Source organism: Harpia harpyja, chromosome 6, assembly GCF_026419915.1.
Source record: "Harpia harpyja isolate bHarHar1 chromosome 6, bHarHar1 primary haplotype, whole genome shotgun sequence".
NCBI lineage: Eukaryota > Metazoa > Chordata > Aves > Accipitriformes > Accipitridae > Harpia > Harpia harpyja.
The window spans coordinates 28,191,056-28,207,660 of NC_068945.1; the positions used below are offsets into that span (position 1 = coordinate 28,191,056).

The 16,605-nt window shown below is 49.9% G+C and overlaps 1 protein-coding gene across 1 annotated transcript; it reads left to right on the forward strand.

The window, feature by feature from the left end:
* Positions 1-4,721: 4,721 nt before the first annotated feature.
* TAB1 (TGF-beta activated kinase 1 (MAP3K7) binding protein 1) lies at positions 4,722-13,665 on the forward strand. The gene is made up of 11 exons (XM_052789214.1): positions 4,722-4,837; positions 5,691-5,827; positions 6,011-6,164; positions 6,800-6,886; positions 7,441-7,579; positions 8,044-8,157; positions 10,485-10,596; positions 10,705-10,849; positions 11,238-11,460; positions 11,758-11,914; positions 12,974-13,665. Exons 1-11 carry the CDS (start codon positions 4,805-4,807, stop codon positions 13,179-13,181), a joined length of 1,509 nt encoding a protein of 502 aa, XP_052645174.1. The 5' UTR covers positions 4,722-4,804; the 3' UTR covers positions 13,182-13,665.
* The last annotated feature ends 2,940 nt before the right edge of the window (positions 13,666-16,605 follow it).

A 16,605-nucleotide genomic window follows, 5' to 3' on the forward strand; every position in this document is an offset into this window, starting at 1 on the left:
TCCTGCATGGCCAGCCGGCAAGTTTAGTGACAGTCGGTGGCTTGAATGGAGGAAAGAGACCTAAAGAACTGCCCTTATTGAGATATATATTTCAGGGGGAGCTAATGGTTGCTTGTTTTGCTTGGCCTAAGTTTCAGATCACACACATACCGTCAAGTGTCTCTTTCCTAATCAGTAGGAAAACGAGAGAAGGAGCTTGACATGCCAGATTAGAGGTGGACTCTCACTCTGAAAGGGATACGGCTATAGGAGGTGTGGATGGGGGACATACGGGAATATAGGATACAAACCTGTATGAAAATAAACATCTGTATTTCCACACCCGGGGAAGCAGATCTGTTTATTCCTTTGGGGTGTCTTTACCTCTGTTCATCTGTGTGTGATCATTGCTCACGTGTCGGGCATAGCACATGTTTCCAAAACCTAATCAAATCCTGGGAAACGAGCTCTCAGGGCACTGCCGACAGTGGGTGTCAGTAATTGATAGACCACCGTTAAAAAAGGATCTCATTTCAACGGGCTCTGCAATAAAAATAAAATTCAAAATCCCATGCCAATGCTTAGGTAAAGCTTCCTTCTCATCCCCTTTTAATGAGCCTGTCACCCGAGTACCCAGCTATCACATTTCCCAACCCTTGTGCAGTCCGAGGACGGTAAGCAGAGGCACATGATGGTGAAGAGGCTCTATCCAGTCCTCCAAACTGTCTTGCCTCTCAGGGAGCACAAACACGCCGTAGCTTCACATCGGATTCATGCCAAAGTGTTGATAGACCCATCTGTTTCTTGATTAATCTTTGTTTGGACAAAGACCCTTCCTACAGTCCCAGCTTTTGGGATTGAAGTGTGGAGATATCATGCCCACAGAAAGGCAAATGTCTGAGTTGGCGACAGGTGGCATTAAAAACTGGAGAGACAAGATGTTGCCAAAAGCAAGCATTTAAGATGAACAAGACTCCAACTTTACTAGTTTGTTTGTGTCTTCTAATCATTTGAAATCTCTTGAATTTTGCTTTCTGGTATTTCAAGCTCTTATGAGTCATGTTTTGAAGCTTCTTCCTCCAGCCATGACATCTAGAAACATAATTCTATTATAAAGTTGTTTTTTTAAAAAAGTTCATATAATCCCAGGACTTGAGGGGATGAGACTTTGTTTAGTGTATCAAAGAATTCAATAAGATCATATGTTTTGGCACAACTGAACCCCATTTCCCTCCCTCAGAAATCCAGCTGGCCTAAAGCTCTGTGCAAACTCTGTTTTGCAGCGATATTTCGTGCTCAGGGGGATCAGCCCTCCCTCACCATTCCCCCTTCCCCTGGCAGTAGCTCTCCACATTGGCTCTGCAACTCTCTGGAGGGTGCTGGGGGGAAGGAAACTGGTCTTTCCAGCTGCCCTTCCTTAATGCTTGTTCTCTCCATTGCTCCATCGCTACTTCTTTGCTGTTCCAGCCTGCCTGGAAATAGTGGCCTGCAGAGGAGCGAGGAGCATGAGGGCATCTGTGCCTGTGGGAAGCATCGGCACGTTGTTCAATCTTGTTGTTCATCTTTTATCCAGCAGCCCAGCAGTGATGATGTTTCTTCTTTTTCTACAGAGAAAACATTAGTAAAAACAGGGAGGCAGCAGTACAGCTTGGCACCAGAGATACCGTGTGTATAATCCCTAGCATTGGGGACAGAGACGCAGTGAGAAACAATACAAAAAGAGAGAGGGGGAGACAGAGAGGGAGGCATGAGAAATGTGGGAGGTTAACATGAGAGAGGGAGCTGTGGATCTGGTAGTCACTGAATCATATAATTAATTTATTGGTGCATGGATGATGAAGTTCAGTGACCAATATCCTGCATTCTTGGAGAGATTTTGGCTGCATGAGAATACAGCATGGTAATTTCTGAGAGGATTTAACAGAAGGTAAGAAGCATAAATAAAACAAAGGATAAAATAAGCTTGATCAATACAGCCAACAAAAACTCTCTCGGTGCAGTGTTTCGTCTTGCAAGTGCTACATGAAGCGATCAGTCTCTGTGAGCAGATATTCATGAACCAGCACACCAGCTTTGGTAGCACTTTTCTTTGGAGGACTCTGAAATGCTGGACAAATATGCATTTAGCACTGGAAGCAGCCTCGTTTGGTAAATCTTACTATTCACTTTTTGCAGACCAAGTAGTTAATTGCCTCACTCAATGTTAGGGGCAGAAGCTCAGTGACAGAACCACAGGAATATCCAGACAGAATCTGGCACAACTATTTTCACCAAGAAAAAAATGTTTTGCACCAGGTCTCTGTTCCAGCCCAAACGGGCAGGAAAAAATAAACCAGAATGACAAAGATCAGTGACTATGAGCTGAAGCCAGACATTTAAATTAGGAACAGGGCGCGTTTTTAACGGCAAGAGGTGACTAGTCATTGTACAAACAAGGAAAGTGGCAGCTTTTCTATCTCCTATCTTTAGGAAAGTTGTTTTGCTCTCTGGTTGAGATCACATTCTGCCCTATTGCACCACACACAAACTCCACTCTTCTTAGTCTCAAAAGGACTCACTTATGGATATAAGACAGAAATGACCCCTAAATTCCCAGTCCTGCAGTGCGATACACGCTGGCAGCCTCTGAGCACACCCGAAGCCTTGCTGATTTCAGTGGCGCTCTGAGCAAGGACAGGGTCTGCCTGTGCTCATCAAGGTGCATGACTGCAACCTTGAATGTCATTAAATAAGCATAAGCTTCTGCTGCAATGCTGAAAAAGTGACATCGTGTTTTGAAGCAGAGAAACTCACCTGTTGCTTTTAATGACAGGGACAATGCTGTTCTACACATATTTCTGCAGCATCAGGAATTCTTCTTGATACTGGTAAGAAAAAAATCTTTATCAGTACTAAATCCTACTTTTAATTTTCATGCAGACTCAAGACCCATTCCTATAATTATTTGTACCCACAGGAATACTCCAAATGGCATCAGTGAGACCAAGCTTATACAGAAAGCTAAACATGCAGAAACTTGTTTGTAGACTGAGGTTCTAAATTTAGCATTTTCTTCTATCTTCGGCCAATATAACCTTTAAAAAAGTAATTCTGCCTGTGTACTGTAATTCCGTCTGCTTGAATGGCTGAGTATTTGTGAGCCTTGCATGAAGGGGAAGGATCTGTAATCTTTATATATTTGGAAGAAAGAGATGTAACAAAACAAAAGACAAAAGATTTACAGGAAAGGGAGCTGGAATCCTCCGGCAGGATCCCCTGCAGCAAAAACCATCGTTCCATAGAATGAGGTTAATTAACTGGCAATTATTTCTGAAGTGCATCTGAATCTAATCTATTTGCCACAAAGATGTCATTAAAAGAGTATCAAGCCACTGCTGGAAGTCAAGACTACTTAACAGTCCCACCCTCACCACAGTTGCACTGTTACACATGACTGAAGCTGCACGTCTCTCATGTTGGAGCCCCTTCAGCCTCGATTTGCACAGGTAAACGTGCTCTTCCCCAAGCCCCCCTGCTGCCGCAGCCTGTCTGCTAGCCATCACTCACTTCAGGATATGCCACTCACACACCCGGAGGGATCTTCTGCTGACTTACAATGTTAAGAAAGTGGTGGGAATGATTCTTGTGTCTTCCTGCCTGCTCCAGCTGAGCTGATTTAATGGAAACTGTCCCTCTTGAAACAGCCTACCTCAGCCTAGAAAGGATCTTAAAGAGCAAAATCAGTGATCTCTGGTTTTGTCTGTATTGTTCAGGCAGGCACACAAGCCATTTTACTGTTGTGCCTGACTCAAGACTACCAAGGACTGCTCTGAACTGCAGTGGGTATTGAGAACAACCTGTCAGCTGTTCTAGACACCTTCCCATTGCTGGCCTGAGGGCATGGTCCCACTACATCCTTGTTATGGCCTGCAAAAGAGGGTGGGAAAGGGCTGTGGATCGCCTCGGCAGAAGACGGACTCCAAGCTGAGACAAATGGACGCCTCTTGTGGTATCTACAGAGCAGCAGTGAGGCTGAGAGCTGATAGCTTGGGCTTACCTGGGCTTGGTCTTCCCTAGCGGTTGCACAAAACATGACACAGTGCTAACAAAAACATTTCAACACCAGGGTCCTTCAGGGCTCTCTGGCACTCAGGGTGACCCCATTTCACAGCATCCTCACAACCCTGCCCCTCCTGCCTTCCCCTCCGCACATGCTTGCAGCAGTGGCCAAAAGGTGCCTCTTTCTCACACAACCAAAGGCCGCAAGGTAAGAAATGGAGATGTCTCCATTCCCCCTAGACCAGAGGAAGGGGTAACAACAGGGAAATTTAAAAATATTTCACGTCTGTGGGATTTCTCTCCTCAGGGATGCACGCTGACCACGCAGGCAAGCATCACACCAGGGCACCACCGCAGACTCCCCTACACCACAGGGTCCGCAGTGTGTCTGGGGGGAACGGGGAGCACACTCTTCTCCAGGGTACCACTTCGGGAGCCCCAGAGGGTTCCACCAGCATCGCTCAGGCCACGTTTCCGAGTGCCCTCAAGGCCGACGGCCCAGCGCGATGTCAGGGCTCGGACACCCACCGTGAGGGAGCCGCCGCCGCCTCACCGCGGGGGGCGGAGCCTGGAGGGGCGAGTGGCGCCCGCCCCCCTGCGCTCGAGCGCAGCCCGCCGCTCTCGCCCATTGGGCGAGGCGGGCGGGGGTAAGGGGCGTGGCCCTCCTCAGGCAGGTGGGCGGAGCCAGGCGGAGAGGTGGGCTTTTGAGGAGCGGCCGCTCTATCCGGCGGACTCGTTTGCTCTGGAGGAGAAGGGCGGGCGGGAAGGAGGTCGCTCCTGCTCCAAGATGGCGGCGCAGAGGAGGAGTCTGCTGCAGAGTGTGAGTGGCACCTTCCCCCCCTCCGTGCACACGCACCCCCTCAGGTGGGTGCGAGGGGGTACCCGGGCCTCCTCCTCCTCGTCCGTCCCCCCCCTCGCAGTGCCGTGTGGGAAGGGGGAGGCCCGGCGCGGGCCGGGATCATACCCCCCTCAGTGAGGGGGTGGGTTGTTGCCCTCCCGCCCTCTGTGCCGCCTGAGGGCAGGGAGGTCCCAGCTTGCGGGGGGGTCATCGATCCCCACTTTGGGCTGGCCTGCCGCTCTGCAGCGCTGTGGGACTGGTGGGGGGCGGCAGGTGGCTGGCGGGGGGCCGTGCCTGTGTTGCTTGGGGTGCTCAGCTGTGTGAGGGGGCAGCTGGCGTTTGCAGGCCCTGTGTGTGTGTGTGTACTGGCAGTGTGCACCAGGGAGATGGCGGCCCCGGGGATGTCTCTAATTGCTGGCAGCAACAGGGCCCCAGTCCCCTTGTCCTGGGTGAGCGTACTCTGGCGGGAGACCGGAGCCTTCCCCGTACTCCTGCGCCACAGATGCGTGAGGGTCTGATTCACCAAATGAATAGCTAAGCTAGTGCTGTGCTGTATCCAGTGTAAAACTCTGGTGCAAATTTCACTTCTGGTTTCTTGTTAGCAAGAGCTGGAGGTGCAGCCAGAGCTCAGCTTCAGAGGGAAAGGAGGTGGTAAGTGATCCAGTTCTGCAGCAGGGAATATGAAGTTATTGGATGGGGTGGTGTGCTACCCCGTTAGCAAAGGGAAAAGGGTTGAGAAGAGGGTGGGGATGGACTTGTAACCTGTACTGGACCAGGATCCTCACTTCAGGCTGATTGGGGTTTACATGGTCTCTTTCCTCTATCTGTCTCCCAGGAACAGCAGCCCAGTTGGACAGATGACTTACCATCCTGCCATCTCTCTGGGGTGGGCTCAGCTCCAAACCGTTCCTACACTGCAGATGGCAAGGGGACAGAGGGTCACCCCTTGGAAGATAACTGGTTAAAATTCAGGTAAGTGGGTTGCATCTGGGACACAGACTCCTGCAGACACAAGGGCAGGTAAAAGTGGTATTTAGTTTGACTCAGAAGAAGAGGGTGGGGCCTGAGCATGCAGGAGGTGTCTGGAGGAACTTGTTGTGTATGTCTGTGTCTCAGAGACATCTGTGACCTCTTTGCTTCTGCCCTCTTTGACAGGAGTGAGAACAACTGCTACCTCTATGGTGTCTTCAACGGCTATGACGGCAACCGAGTCACCAACTTTGTGGGTCAGAGGCTCTCTGCAGAATTGCTGCTGGGCCAGCTACATGCAGATCACAGCGATGCTGATGTGCGCCGAGTTCTGCTGCAGGTAAAGAAGCTTTGGCTGGGAACAGCTCCAGCTTCTCACACTACCCACATCCTCTTTTTACCACCAGGGGAGCGGCATCTGGTTTCTGTGGGGGTTGGAAACATCTGCCAATGGTTGCAACTGCACTCATCCTGAGCAGCTATAGCGCTTTGTTTCACTCCCACCTCATACCCATCTGTCCCCCTGGCTCTCTCAGCACAGTGCTGAGAGCTCTGCAGGAAGCTGCAGCTTATTTTCACTGGACATGTAGGAACAAGTCAGCCTGTGAAGGAGATGACAGTGAGTGAAAGGGGGAAGTTAACGTGTGGGGAGATGGATTTGTGAGTGCACTTTCTTGAGTGATAGGCAAGTTCTTACAATCAACACACAAAATCAGATAGGTCTCTGACATTGCTGTGAATGTAATTTTTATGTTGTTGTCTCCTGTTTTGAGTTGTTGCAGATTGTCTTTACAAGCTGTTAACTAGTTGCGCTGAAATAATTGTGTTTCAATGTGATGTAGTGATCCTTGAATGTCTGTATATACAGTGATCATCCACTCTTATGAGCCAGTCTTGGGGAGGTGGGGATGGGTAGCCCCAGAGGTCTGTAGGCATTCACTAAGAGCTTAGATTCTCCTTATGGCCTTTTTTTAGGCTTTTGATGTGGTGGAAAGAAGTTTCCTGGAGTCCATTGACGATGCCTTGGCAGAGAAGGCCAGCTTGCAGTCCCAGCTACCAGAGGTAATATGTAGCCTTAAGAACAGAGATTGCTGGAGGTCCCACCTTTCAGATTGCTTGGTGAGGTTTGGGCATATTAGTCAGTCTGGTCCAAGGGAGGCTGCAATTGAATATTATTTCTTGGTGGTTCTCTTCTGGGAGCTTGCATGAAGTGAAGCAAGTGTCTTGGTCCATTTCCCAGAGTTCCCGCTCTTCGTACTGGCACTACTTAGACCCATCATTGGTTACCTTAGTAAGGAGCTGAACATATCACGGAGAGGAGTTCAACCTGTACATGTGGCTCTTCCAGGACAAAGCCATGTGATGTAGATGAGAGGCAAGGCCTCAAATTTGCATGGCATCTGGGCAGGTGTGGATTCTGTTCTTCAGGTGAACTGGACTGACGTCTCCAGAACCTTATCAGCCGTGTCATTTGTTAGGATTGAACAAATAATTGTATGTCTTGCACAGGCTTGACACGAGGCTAAGACACGCCAAGACGAGTCCCCTCCCTACAGAACTTTGATTCCAGCTGCGGTGACTGTGTGTGTAAGCTTTCCCCTCATTTTGGGTTTCAGGGTGTCCCTCACCACCAGCTGCCTCCTCAGTACCAGAAGATTGTGGAGAGATTGAAGGTTGTAGAGCAGGAGATCTCTGGAGGAGCCATGGCTATTGTGGCTGTTGTTCTCAACAACAAACTCTATATCGCCAATGTGGGTGAGTTGTTTTTTGTCAGCAGCTCAGTCTAGGCGTTTCTGAGGATGGCTGCCGTTCTAGGAAGTGAAAGAAATTTGAATGTGGGGGATGGTTTCTTTGGTCTGTGGCCAAGGAGTGATATCAGGAGGAAATCAGCCCGGCTCTTTATCTCTGCAGATGTTGGCTGATGCGATGTGTGTGACCAAAGAACAGAGGGAAAATGGGTTGAGAGGCAGTAATGCAGGTTCACTGAGACATGGAGAGCTTTCTTGTGAGATACCAGCTCAGGCCTGGATGAAGAGCCGCCTAGCAGGCCTACTATGCTGCTAGCAAGGCTACTTTTTGGAGAACATGCTGAGACAGTACATGAGCCTTTCTCTTCTTTTCTGTGTTTATTCCCCTCTCCTGTTCCTTTTCCATTTGGATATGTTCTCCCTCTTAACGGCAGAGCTATCTGGTGCCTCATCTCGCTGCTCCCACTGCAGGTACCAATCGGGCACTGTTATGCAAGTCCACGGTGGATGGGCTGCAGGTGACTCAGCTCAATGTGGACCATACGACAGAGAATGAGGATGAACTTTTTCGCTTCTCCCAGCTGGGTGAGTGTTGGGTTTCATGTTCTTATCTGAGAACATTGCATGCCTCTGTTAATCTGGGGCACCAGGAATGACTCAAGCCGCTGGAAACAATAAATGACCACAAAAAGAAGCTTACTGTGGTTTCAGATGACTGGTTCAGTCCCTTCTTTTTCTGCCTATCTAGCCATTGTGAGTCTACAGAGTAAGTTCAGCTCACTGAACCAGCAGAAAGCTACCCTTTCTTTTCAAGTTTTGAGTGTTAGCTTTGTGTCTGACTGCCAAACTGACATTGATTTGCCCTCCAGCTGTGTGATTGCTGGAGTTGATAGGAAGGCAGGAGTGGAAACACGCAGCCAGAGGGTAGAAGCAGGATGGACAGTATATGACTGCTCCTTTGGAGGTAAACCACAGTTATGCTGGGTTAAGTTCTGTGTGATGCCGCACCCTCGGGATGGTGCATTTCAATATGCCTTTGTACAAGCTGCTGCAAAAAAAGCAGCTACGCTTCAGACAAAGCCAGGCCAAGCACTGGCATTTACTGCTCTTATATCAGTAACTATCAAACTCTTAAGGCTGACATTTTGCTTTAGGCAATTTCCCTTTTCCTTTACAGTGTTTGACATGTTTTCTTTCTTGGTCTAGAACTAGCCCAGGCCACTTGTGTGATTGCTAGTACTGAATTCTTCTTACTGAGATACTTATGTTCTTAACTTTGTTTAGGTAGATCTAACTTGGCATTCTTCGTTAGGTTCACCTGGTAGATATATTCTTATCTGGTGAGGCTGTTGATGTGGTCATTTTCTGCTGCTGGGTCTTGTTTTCTAGTTCTCTTCCACTTCCTCTTTTACTCATACTCCTGCAGTAGTGGTATGTGCTATGAAACAGAAGACTGAATACAAGAATCCAGGGAAAGAGACCGTTTGACTGCCTTTCTGCTGCCAAAAATGCAGAATTTAGCTGCAGTCCACAGCAGAACAGGGATCTGCTTGAAATACTGACCTTAACTTGGCACAGCAGTGGCTCTCCTGCTGGCAGTCCCAGCAGAAGGGAAAGCCTGTGGAACAAGCCAGTGTGCACAGGCCGTTTTGGGAGCCCAAAGGAGTTTGTTGTAGGGCTAGGCTGAAGCAGAGTGATAAGAGGTAGGGGGGATAGCGTTTATCACAATGGTGCCTGTGTCACACCTCTCCTGGGGGAAGGGTCTTATGCCTTTGTGACTCTTCACCCAGCACATGGCAGCTTGTTTGGTGCTCCAGGAGAGTTGCTGTGATTTAGACACAACCTCTCTGGCGTTCTGCGAGCCTCCCTGTGTTTGTGTCTGTCGATAGCGTGTATCCCCCTGCCAAGAGCTGGCAAATGAGCCAGGCCATGTTGATGAGTCAGCTTTGGTCTGCAGCAGATGGCAGAGTTGTGTCTTACTGCTGGGGTAGGTGTGGAGCCATCTGTGCAGTGAGGCTTGGTTTGACTCAGAGGGAGAGTTTCAGCTGGACCTCTGCCTTCACCTTGTACTGAGGACAGTCATCCCTAGATAAAATCTCAAAATAATGTTTTTTGCCTGTTAGCTCTAGGTATAACCAGGAAAGGGGAACTGCCAGAACAGACCAGGTAAATGGCTCATCTGCTGAGTCCTGCCTCAAATAGTAGCTGCACCCAGATAGTCCCTTTTAGAACCTTCCCCAAGATGGGATTCCCTCCTAGCCCCTGCCAGAGGTATAGCACCTTAAATTTATTTAGATAAATACTTGTTTGGTCATTGTCCTTATTTTAGGAATAGCCCACATCAGTTTGAGCACTTGAGCAAATTCAGTGCCTCGTGTAGATAGCTCTCCTTTTCTCCCTCTGCAATCTAGTGTATTAGTGAAATCGTGATGTGGCGTTTAGGAGCAGGGATCAATAACAGGCAAAAGTAAAAGCAGAATCCTTCACATACGTTCTCCTCCTTCCTGCCTTCTCCCATTGCACAGTCCAGAGCTGACAGGCGGAGATGTTCCCTGCCTTTTCAGTGAATGCCTGTACACCCAGGCCAGCTGCCACCAGTGGCGTTGGACCAGGATGTGGGCTTTGTCTCAGGGCCAGCTGTTGCATTCAGAGTGCACGTGTCAGGCTGTGTGCATCTCTCTCCTTCTCTCTCCTTCCCAGATTACAACTAATGAAAAGGTGTCCCTTGGAACACAGCAAACTGCTCTTCCTGTTCTCCCTGTTGGGCTCCTGATGATTCTTTGGCATCTCTTTTTGTGTTAGAATTCTCTTTAGTTGTGGGTATTTCTTCTCTCATTCCTGACAGTGTAACCAGAGGAAGTCCTGCAAGTTTCCCAAAGTCAATTAAACTTCCTTGTTTTTCAATCTGGCAGGCTTGGATGCAGGGAAAATAAAACAAGTGGGAACTATTCGTGGGCAGGAAAGCACTCGGCGCATTGGAGATTACAAAGTCAAATACGGCTATACTGATATTGAACTGCTCAGGTCAGAAAAACTCAATTTTGTGGTTTCAAGCCCTTCTTTTCTTCATGACCCCTCTGTTCTCACCTACTGCATCACCACTGAATACTAAATAACATGGTCTCTTTCCAGTGCTGCTAAATCTAAGCCCATCATAGCAGAGCCTGAAATCCACGGAGGGCACTCACTGGATGGGGTGACTGGCTTCTTGGTGCTTATGTCTGAAGGGCTCTACAAAGCGCTGGAGGCAGCTCACGGGCCTGGGCAGGCCAACCAGGTGAGCCTGCTCACAGGGGAAACATTCCCTTGGCTATTGACTCACTCCGGCGGTGTCAGCTGCTCTCATACAGACTTTCCTCCTCATCTGTCCTGTGTGTGCTGGCCAGGTTGAACGCCTGTGCCGCCCCATTCCAGTCTGTAATAATACGGGAGCTGCTTTGCCAGGCTGGTTCTTCTAGGCAGCTGCCCGTCCCTTAGGAGTAGCCCATTAAATGGAATGGGATGATCAAGGCACAAGGGCACATATCAGCAGGTGAGACTGGCAAGCATCACAGTCGGATGAATTGCCATAAAACTCTTAGATCAGAAAGCAGGAAAAGGTTTCCTCCAAAATCTCCTAAACATCCTTCCTCTGTCTTCCCCTCTCCCCCGCCTTCTCTGCTCAGGAAATTGCAGCCATGATAGCCACAGAGTTTGCCAAGCAGACATTGCTGGATGCTGTGGCACAAGCAGTAGTGGACCGGGTTAAGCGGATCCACTGCGACACTTTTGCCAGTGGTGGGGAACGGTCCAAGTTCTGTCCCCGGCATGAAGACATGACGCTGCTTGTGAGGAATTTTGGGTACCCCCTGGGTGAGATGAGCCAGCCCACGCTGACACCAACGCAAGGTATGTTGGGGAGAGAATGAAACAAAATGGAGGGTGGAAGATAAGATCTCTTGATCGATCCAGCACTGACCTAACATTGGAAGAAGAGATACTCGATGTAGAAGGAATTTTCTTATTAAAGGGATTATTGGCTTCTGAGACATAGAGTCTGTGACAATTTGACAGAATACAGTATAGCATCTAAGAAAGGCAGTTTAATACAAATCCTTGGGTTCTTTGGCCTTTCTTTGCTGCTGCATACCCCCAGTCACTCATGTCTCAACTGCATTTTATAACTCTTGTTTTCTCCTTTCTCAGGAGGCCGTATCTACCCAGTCTCTGTGCCATATTCCAGCTCCCAAAGCACAAGCAAGACGAGCGTCACGCTGTCTCTTGTCATGCCTTCCCAAGGCCAGATGGTCAACGGTGCCCACAGCAGCTCAACTCTGGATGAAGCCACCCCCACCCTCACTAAGTAAAAGTCCTGCTCTCTTGCTACCCACAGATTTTCCCCGCACCTCACACTGTGTAAAGTGGTTGAAAAGCAGAGAGACACCTGTCAGTTACCTGTCAATCATTCCTTTATCTGGAGTGCGGCCCTCCTGACTGCAGTATTGACAGCCAGCATAACGTGTTAGCTGGAAAGCGAGTGTGTGAGGAGCGGGAATGAGTAAAGCGAGCAGCTCTGAAGCCAGCTCTGGGAACACGCCTTGGGAGCAGCATCTGCTGCTGTTTGCGGAGGGCACTCTGGCAGCGAGCAGCCCTTCTCTTTGGGTCTTGTATGCCAAGTGTGTTGGGTGCTATGCACAGAGGGAGTGTGGGTACCCTTCATTTTTGTAAGGAAGAAGGGCTGTGCAGGTCACCTCTAAGGCTGCTGGAGAGGCTGCGCTGCACAAGTTGGCTTGCTCACAGGCAGAGGCCGGGGTAGAAAAAAAGTATAAAGGTCAGAATTGGATCCTACTTGGATCCACTTTGCAGGGTCATGCTAGTTAGTGGCTCTGCTTCAGGTTCAGCCTTTGGCACAGGGTGGTGTGTGTACGCGCTGCAAAGTGAAGGAGCTCTCTGGGTATTGTGTTCTGGTAGCTCCAGAAACAATGAGGCTGACGCACTAGAGCTGCTTTGGCTGCAACACGGGTCATGCAAGAATAGCTTTCCTTGCTGCCAGACTCTTCCCGTAAAGCTCATACTGTATGGGTATGGGGAGGCCAGCAGAGTGCATGCCTTTTTTTTTTTTTAAATTTTTTTTTTCCAATTTTTTTTCCTGCTTCCTTTCCTCTGTTCCTGAGACGCCTGGTTGTACTTAAGGCCTTCCAGTTAAATGTGAATCAGATATCTTTGGTGTTTGTTAATTCCAAGCAGTCCTCAACAGTTCCAGTGCTCTGATAGAGCAAGAGACTGCACCTTCTTACCTGTTTGCTAAGGATAGCTTGATCTGTGAAGAAGCTGGCACTTGTTCTGGTGCTTTTCTTGTCCAAAGCATCAGATGGGGAAAAATAAAGATGCTTGTGTTCTCTCTCTCTCTTTCCCCCCATAGCCAAAGCCCAACTGTGACGCTCCAGTCAACTAATACTCACACGCAGAGTAGCAGCTCAAGTTCAGACGGGGGTCTCTTCCGCTCCCGACCCACCCACTCACTCCAGCCAGATGAAGATGGACGTGTGGAGCCCTATGTGGATTTTGCAGAGTTTTACCGGCTTTGGAACATGGACCATGGCGAGCAGGGAGCACTGACTGTGTCCTAACGTGGAAATCTGCCTCCTCCAGACACCCTGCGCTCGGCTGCGTGAGCAAAGACTGAGGCAAGAATGAGAGCGTTCCGCCGAGGGCTGTGTTCTGCCCAGAGTTAACTCCTATCCAGGATGTGCTGAACACTGGGCTGGGAAGCGTGTGCAGCGCGCTCGACACGCGTTGCCTGTGCCACGCACCCAATCCTGACCAACCTCGTTCCCTCGGAAGCCCTGCGAATAGGGGAAGGGGTCTTGAACGCAACCCTCGCTGCAGGTTTTTGCAAATAAATGTGCAGAGAGGGCTCCCTCGGGATAATGCAAGAGCAGGGGCCTGTACAAAGGCTGCGTGTGTGTGTGTGTAGGTGTACGTGTGTGTGCCTGCGTGTGTGTGTGTGTGCTGTCATAATGTTTCCACAACTCGATTCATAATGCTGTGATTCCAGTGTTCAACTCCATAGAAGATACCTCTATTTTGCAGAATAAATAACTTATAGCTACACTCATTGGCACCTATGTGGCTTGCTCTCTTCCTTACAGTGTCGTGTGTGGGTGTGACAGCTCTTCCTGGTGAAACCCTCTCATCCCCCAGAATAGGGGGTTGCACCTTGCAGCAGGCAACCTTGTGTTGTAAAAGTGGCCCGAGCCCTTGCAGGTGACTTAAAAGCATAAGGTCTTTGTTCCAGGCTTGTTTGCTGAGATTTGGTGCTGGATTGTGGCTTGGAGTTAAACTATAAACTCCAATTATTGTTTTTTGTAGGCAAAATGCACATAGTTTCCTTTAATGCAGGCCATCTGGAAAACTGTAGAGGGCAGGTGGAGTTTGTAAACACAGCTTTTCCTGTACAGGCTTCTGGTAGCACACAGCGGGAAGTCACACGTGGATAGAACCAAAGCTGTGTTGTGATGCGGCTGCCTTGAAGATGCAGATGTGCACCCTCGTGTCGGAGCAGAGGGGTGGGCAGCGAGGAGAGGAGGGATGCTGCATCGGGTCAGCTGAGGCCTGGACTCCGTTGGCAGAACCGTCGGGATCAGGGCCGATCTTCCTCTTCAGTTCAGGCTTCTGACGGCAGGCGGCAAGCGAGCCTCTTCCCTCCCTGCTCCAGCCTTCCCCTTCGGCCTGGCTCCCCGGGGAAGGAGCTTTTCCCCAGCAAAGACGGGGAGGCCGAGGGGATGACCACTGCTGGTGCCTCTGTGGGGAGCTGTGAGAAGGCAGTAGGCAAAGCCAAGAGAGGGCTAGAGGAGAATTACAGGAAAAAAGGCAAGTGAGGCAACCGGCCTGCGCTCCTTCCCAGATAGATTTTTGCTTCCAGGCTGGTCAGCTTAGGAAGGACAAGGGGAATGGGAAGAAGGGATCAGGATGAAGTAGCAGACCAGTGTGTAGCCAAGCCCTGGTGCGTGTGGGTTCAAGGCACTTGTGGCGTGCCAGCTTAGAAAGGAGCAGAGGGAGATTTATCCCTTTGGATAAATCAAATAGCACCAAATGCCCCGAGGCAAGATCTGAGTTCGCTGAGAAATATGTGGGCAGGATCAGAGCGGTGAGAAACGCCCAGCCCATTTCCTCGGAAGTGGCAACAAGGATCCCTTGCACGCAGGTGGGTGGCTTTCCGCTGCTGCCCCCTCCAGCTCCCGCCGGCACGGCTTTGCCCTGCGGGGTTTCGTGTGAATCGTGCGGGGCTCTCTGCTGCTGGGCTGCCTGTGGAAGCCGGCGTTTCCCTGCCCTCCTGTAGTTCCCAGGAAGGCTGGGTGTGCTGAATGTGCTGGCACAGGCACCTACCGTTGAGACCCTTCCAACCCTGCCAGGGAAGCGGCGTTCAGTGGCGCAGAGGGGAAGGCAGCAGACCCGCCTGAGGTTTGGTGCCTTGTCTCTGAGGCTGATGGAGGCAGGGGCTGGCAGTCCCTCACCCGTGTCCTCTGCCCTGTGAGGAGCAGGGATTTCAGGTATCCGAGCCCAGCCTGGCCGGGTTGTCCAGGACCGTGCCAAAATGTCGTTTGACCTGGGGATCCTACCCTTTCTTCCAGGTTATTGTGTGGGTATTTAAGAGGATGGTGCGATCCTGGTGCAAACTAAAATGGAGTTGGAGAGGTTTTATCCTATTCTGCATTCCCTAACCTGGCACGGATTTCGATAGCTGTATAAACAAGTCTTTCTTGCTTATTCCCCCATCCCATTTATCTGTGGTATTTGCTAACTTATACCAAGAACAGTTCCAATGGGAAATACTCCAGCATGTGGATGCTCCAGATAAAAGTTTAAGAATTGCCAAACACACTTATATAAAGCAGATCACGCAAAACAAACTTATCCTTTGGCATAATTACCAGTTTATGAAGTATGAAAAAGTAAAGTGGGTAGGAGCGGGTGGATCATGCTAAGCTGTGTGTGTACAGCCACTGGAAAAAAGATGAGGAAAATAGGTTTTCTGTACATGCTGTGTACGCCATGGCTTAGGAGTCCAGGTCAAAGAAACAGACTGAATGTTGTGTACAGGGGAATGAGGCTTGTGAGCGAGTGTCAGTATTTAATATTGTCCTTAGGGAGCGATAGGAAGATGCAGGCTCTAAGAACAGTGGAAAAACCTCTTCTCCCCTGCCCCTTTAAAATGAAGGAGCGGATGGAAGAGGACAGAACTGGAGCGATCTGGAGAAACAAGAGCAGGGGCCTTTTTGCAGTGTAGTGAAATTCAAAACCACTAGAAACGTAAAGTCCTAGGCAGAGAGAGAGAAAAACACTGCAGCTATGCACCACAAGACTGCTGGAGAGGAGCTGGCAAATTAAGATCTGAATAGGAGAATAAGTCTGCCGCATAGGCAGCTCATCTTATTTTTCAAGAGCTGTCCCCCTGCGAGACAAGGGTAGAAATGAGAAGTCCTGTCCCTGGAACAGGAGCAGCAGGGATGCTGGCTGAGGGTCGTTAGAGGTGCTCAGGCTGTGGCTGATGAGACAGACTGGGAGAAGATCCCAGTCCCAACGCTCACGGGCCGGCAGCGAGGTGAGCGGGCAGCTGAGCTGAAGCGGCGTGCTGAGGATTCAGCAGGGCTGAAGATGATGCAAAGACTTGTAAGGTGCTCTTGGGGAGGACCGGAGCCACATGCACCTCGCTGCACACCAGGGACGTGGAGAAAACCCAGCAAAGACTGGAAATGGCTTTGTAGACTCCCCGCTGCCTTTGAGGATCTCCAGAAAGAGCTGATCAAAAGAGGAGGCCACGCTGGGGCTGGTTTCAGTACAGAGCTGGGGCGTGCGTTGCTCTGGAGTCAAAGCAGTGCCTCTGTCCCGAGCCAGCCCCAAAAACCTTCTCTTGGCTTGTGCTCTTGCTCCCCCCCACCAAACCCCCGTTACCACCTCACCAGGTGGAGGTGCCTGGGTGGGAGACAGGCGATTCCCTAATTTTCTGTCCCTCCTTGCTTCTCTTCCCGAGAAACCTTTCCAGTAACCCAG

Excerpts from the sequence above, each read along its gene's own strand:
- TAB1 (XM_052789214.1), top strand. The coding sequence starts at position 4,805 with ATGGCGGCGCAGAGGAGGAGTCTGCTGCAGAGT. Across the intron at positions 5,828-6,010 it reads GATAACTGGTTAAAATTCAG|GAGTGAGAACAACTGCTACC; the intron begins GTAAGTGGGTTG and ends CCTCTTTGACAG. Across the intron at positions 7,580-8,043 it reads ACTCTATATCGCCAATGTGG|GTACCAATCGGGCACTGTTA; the intron begins GTGAGTTGTTTT and ends CTCCCACTGCAG.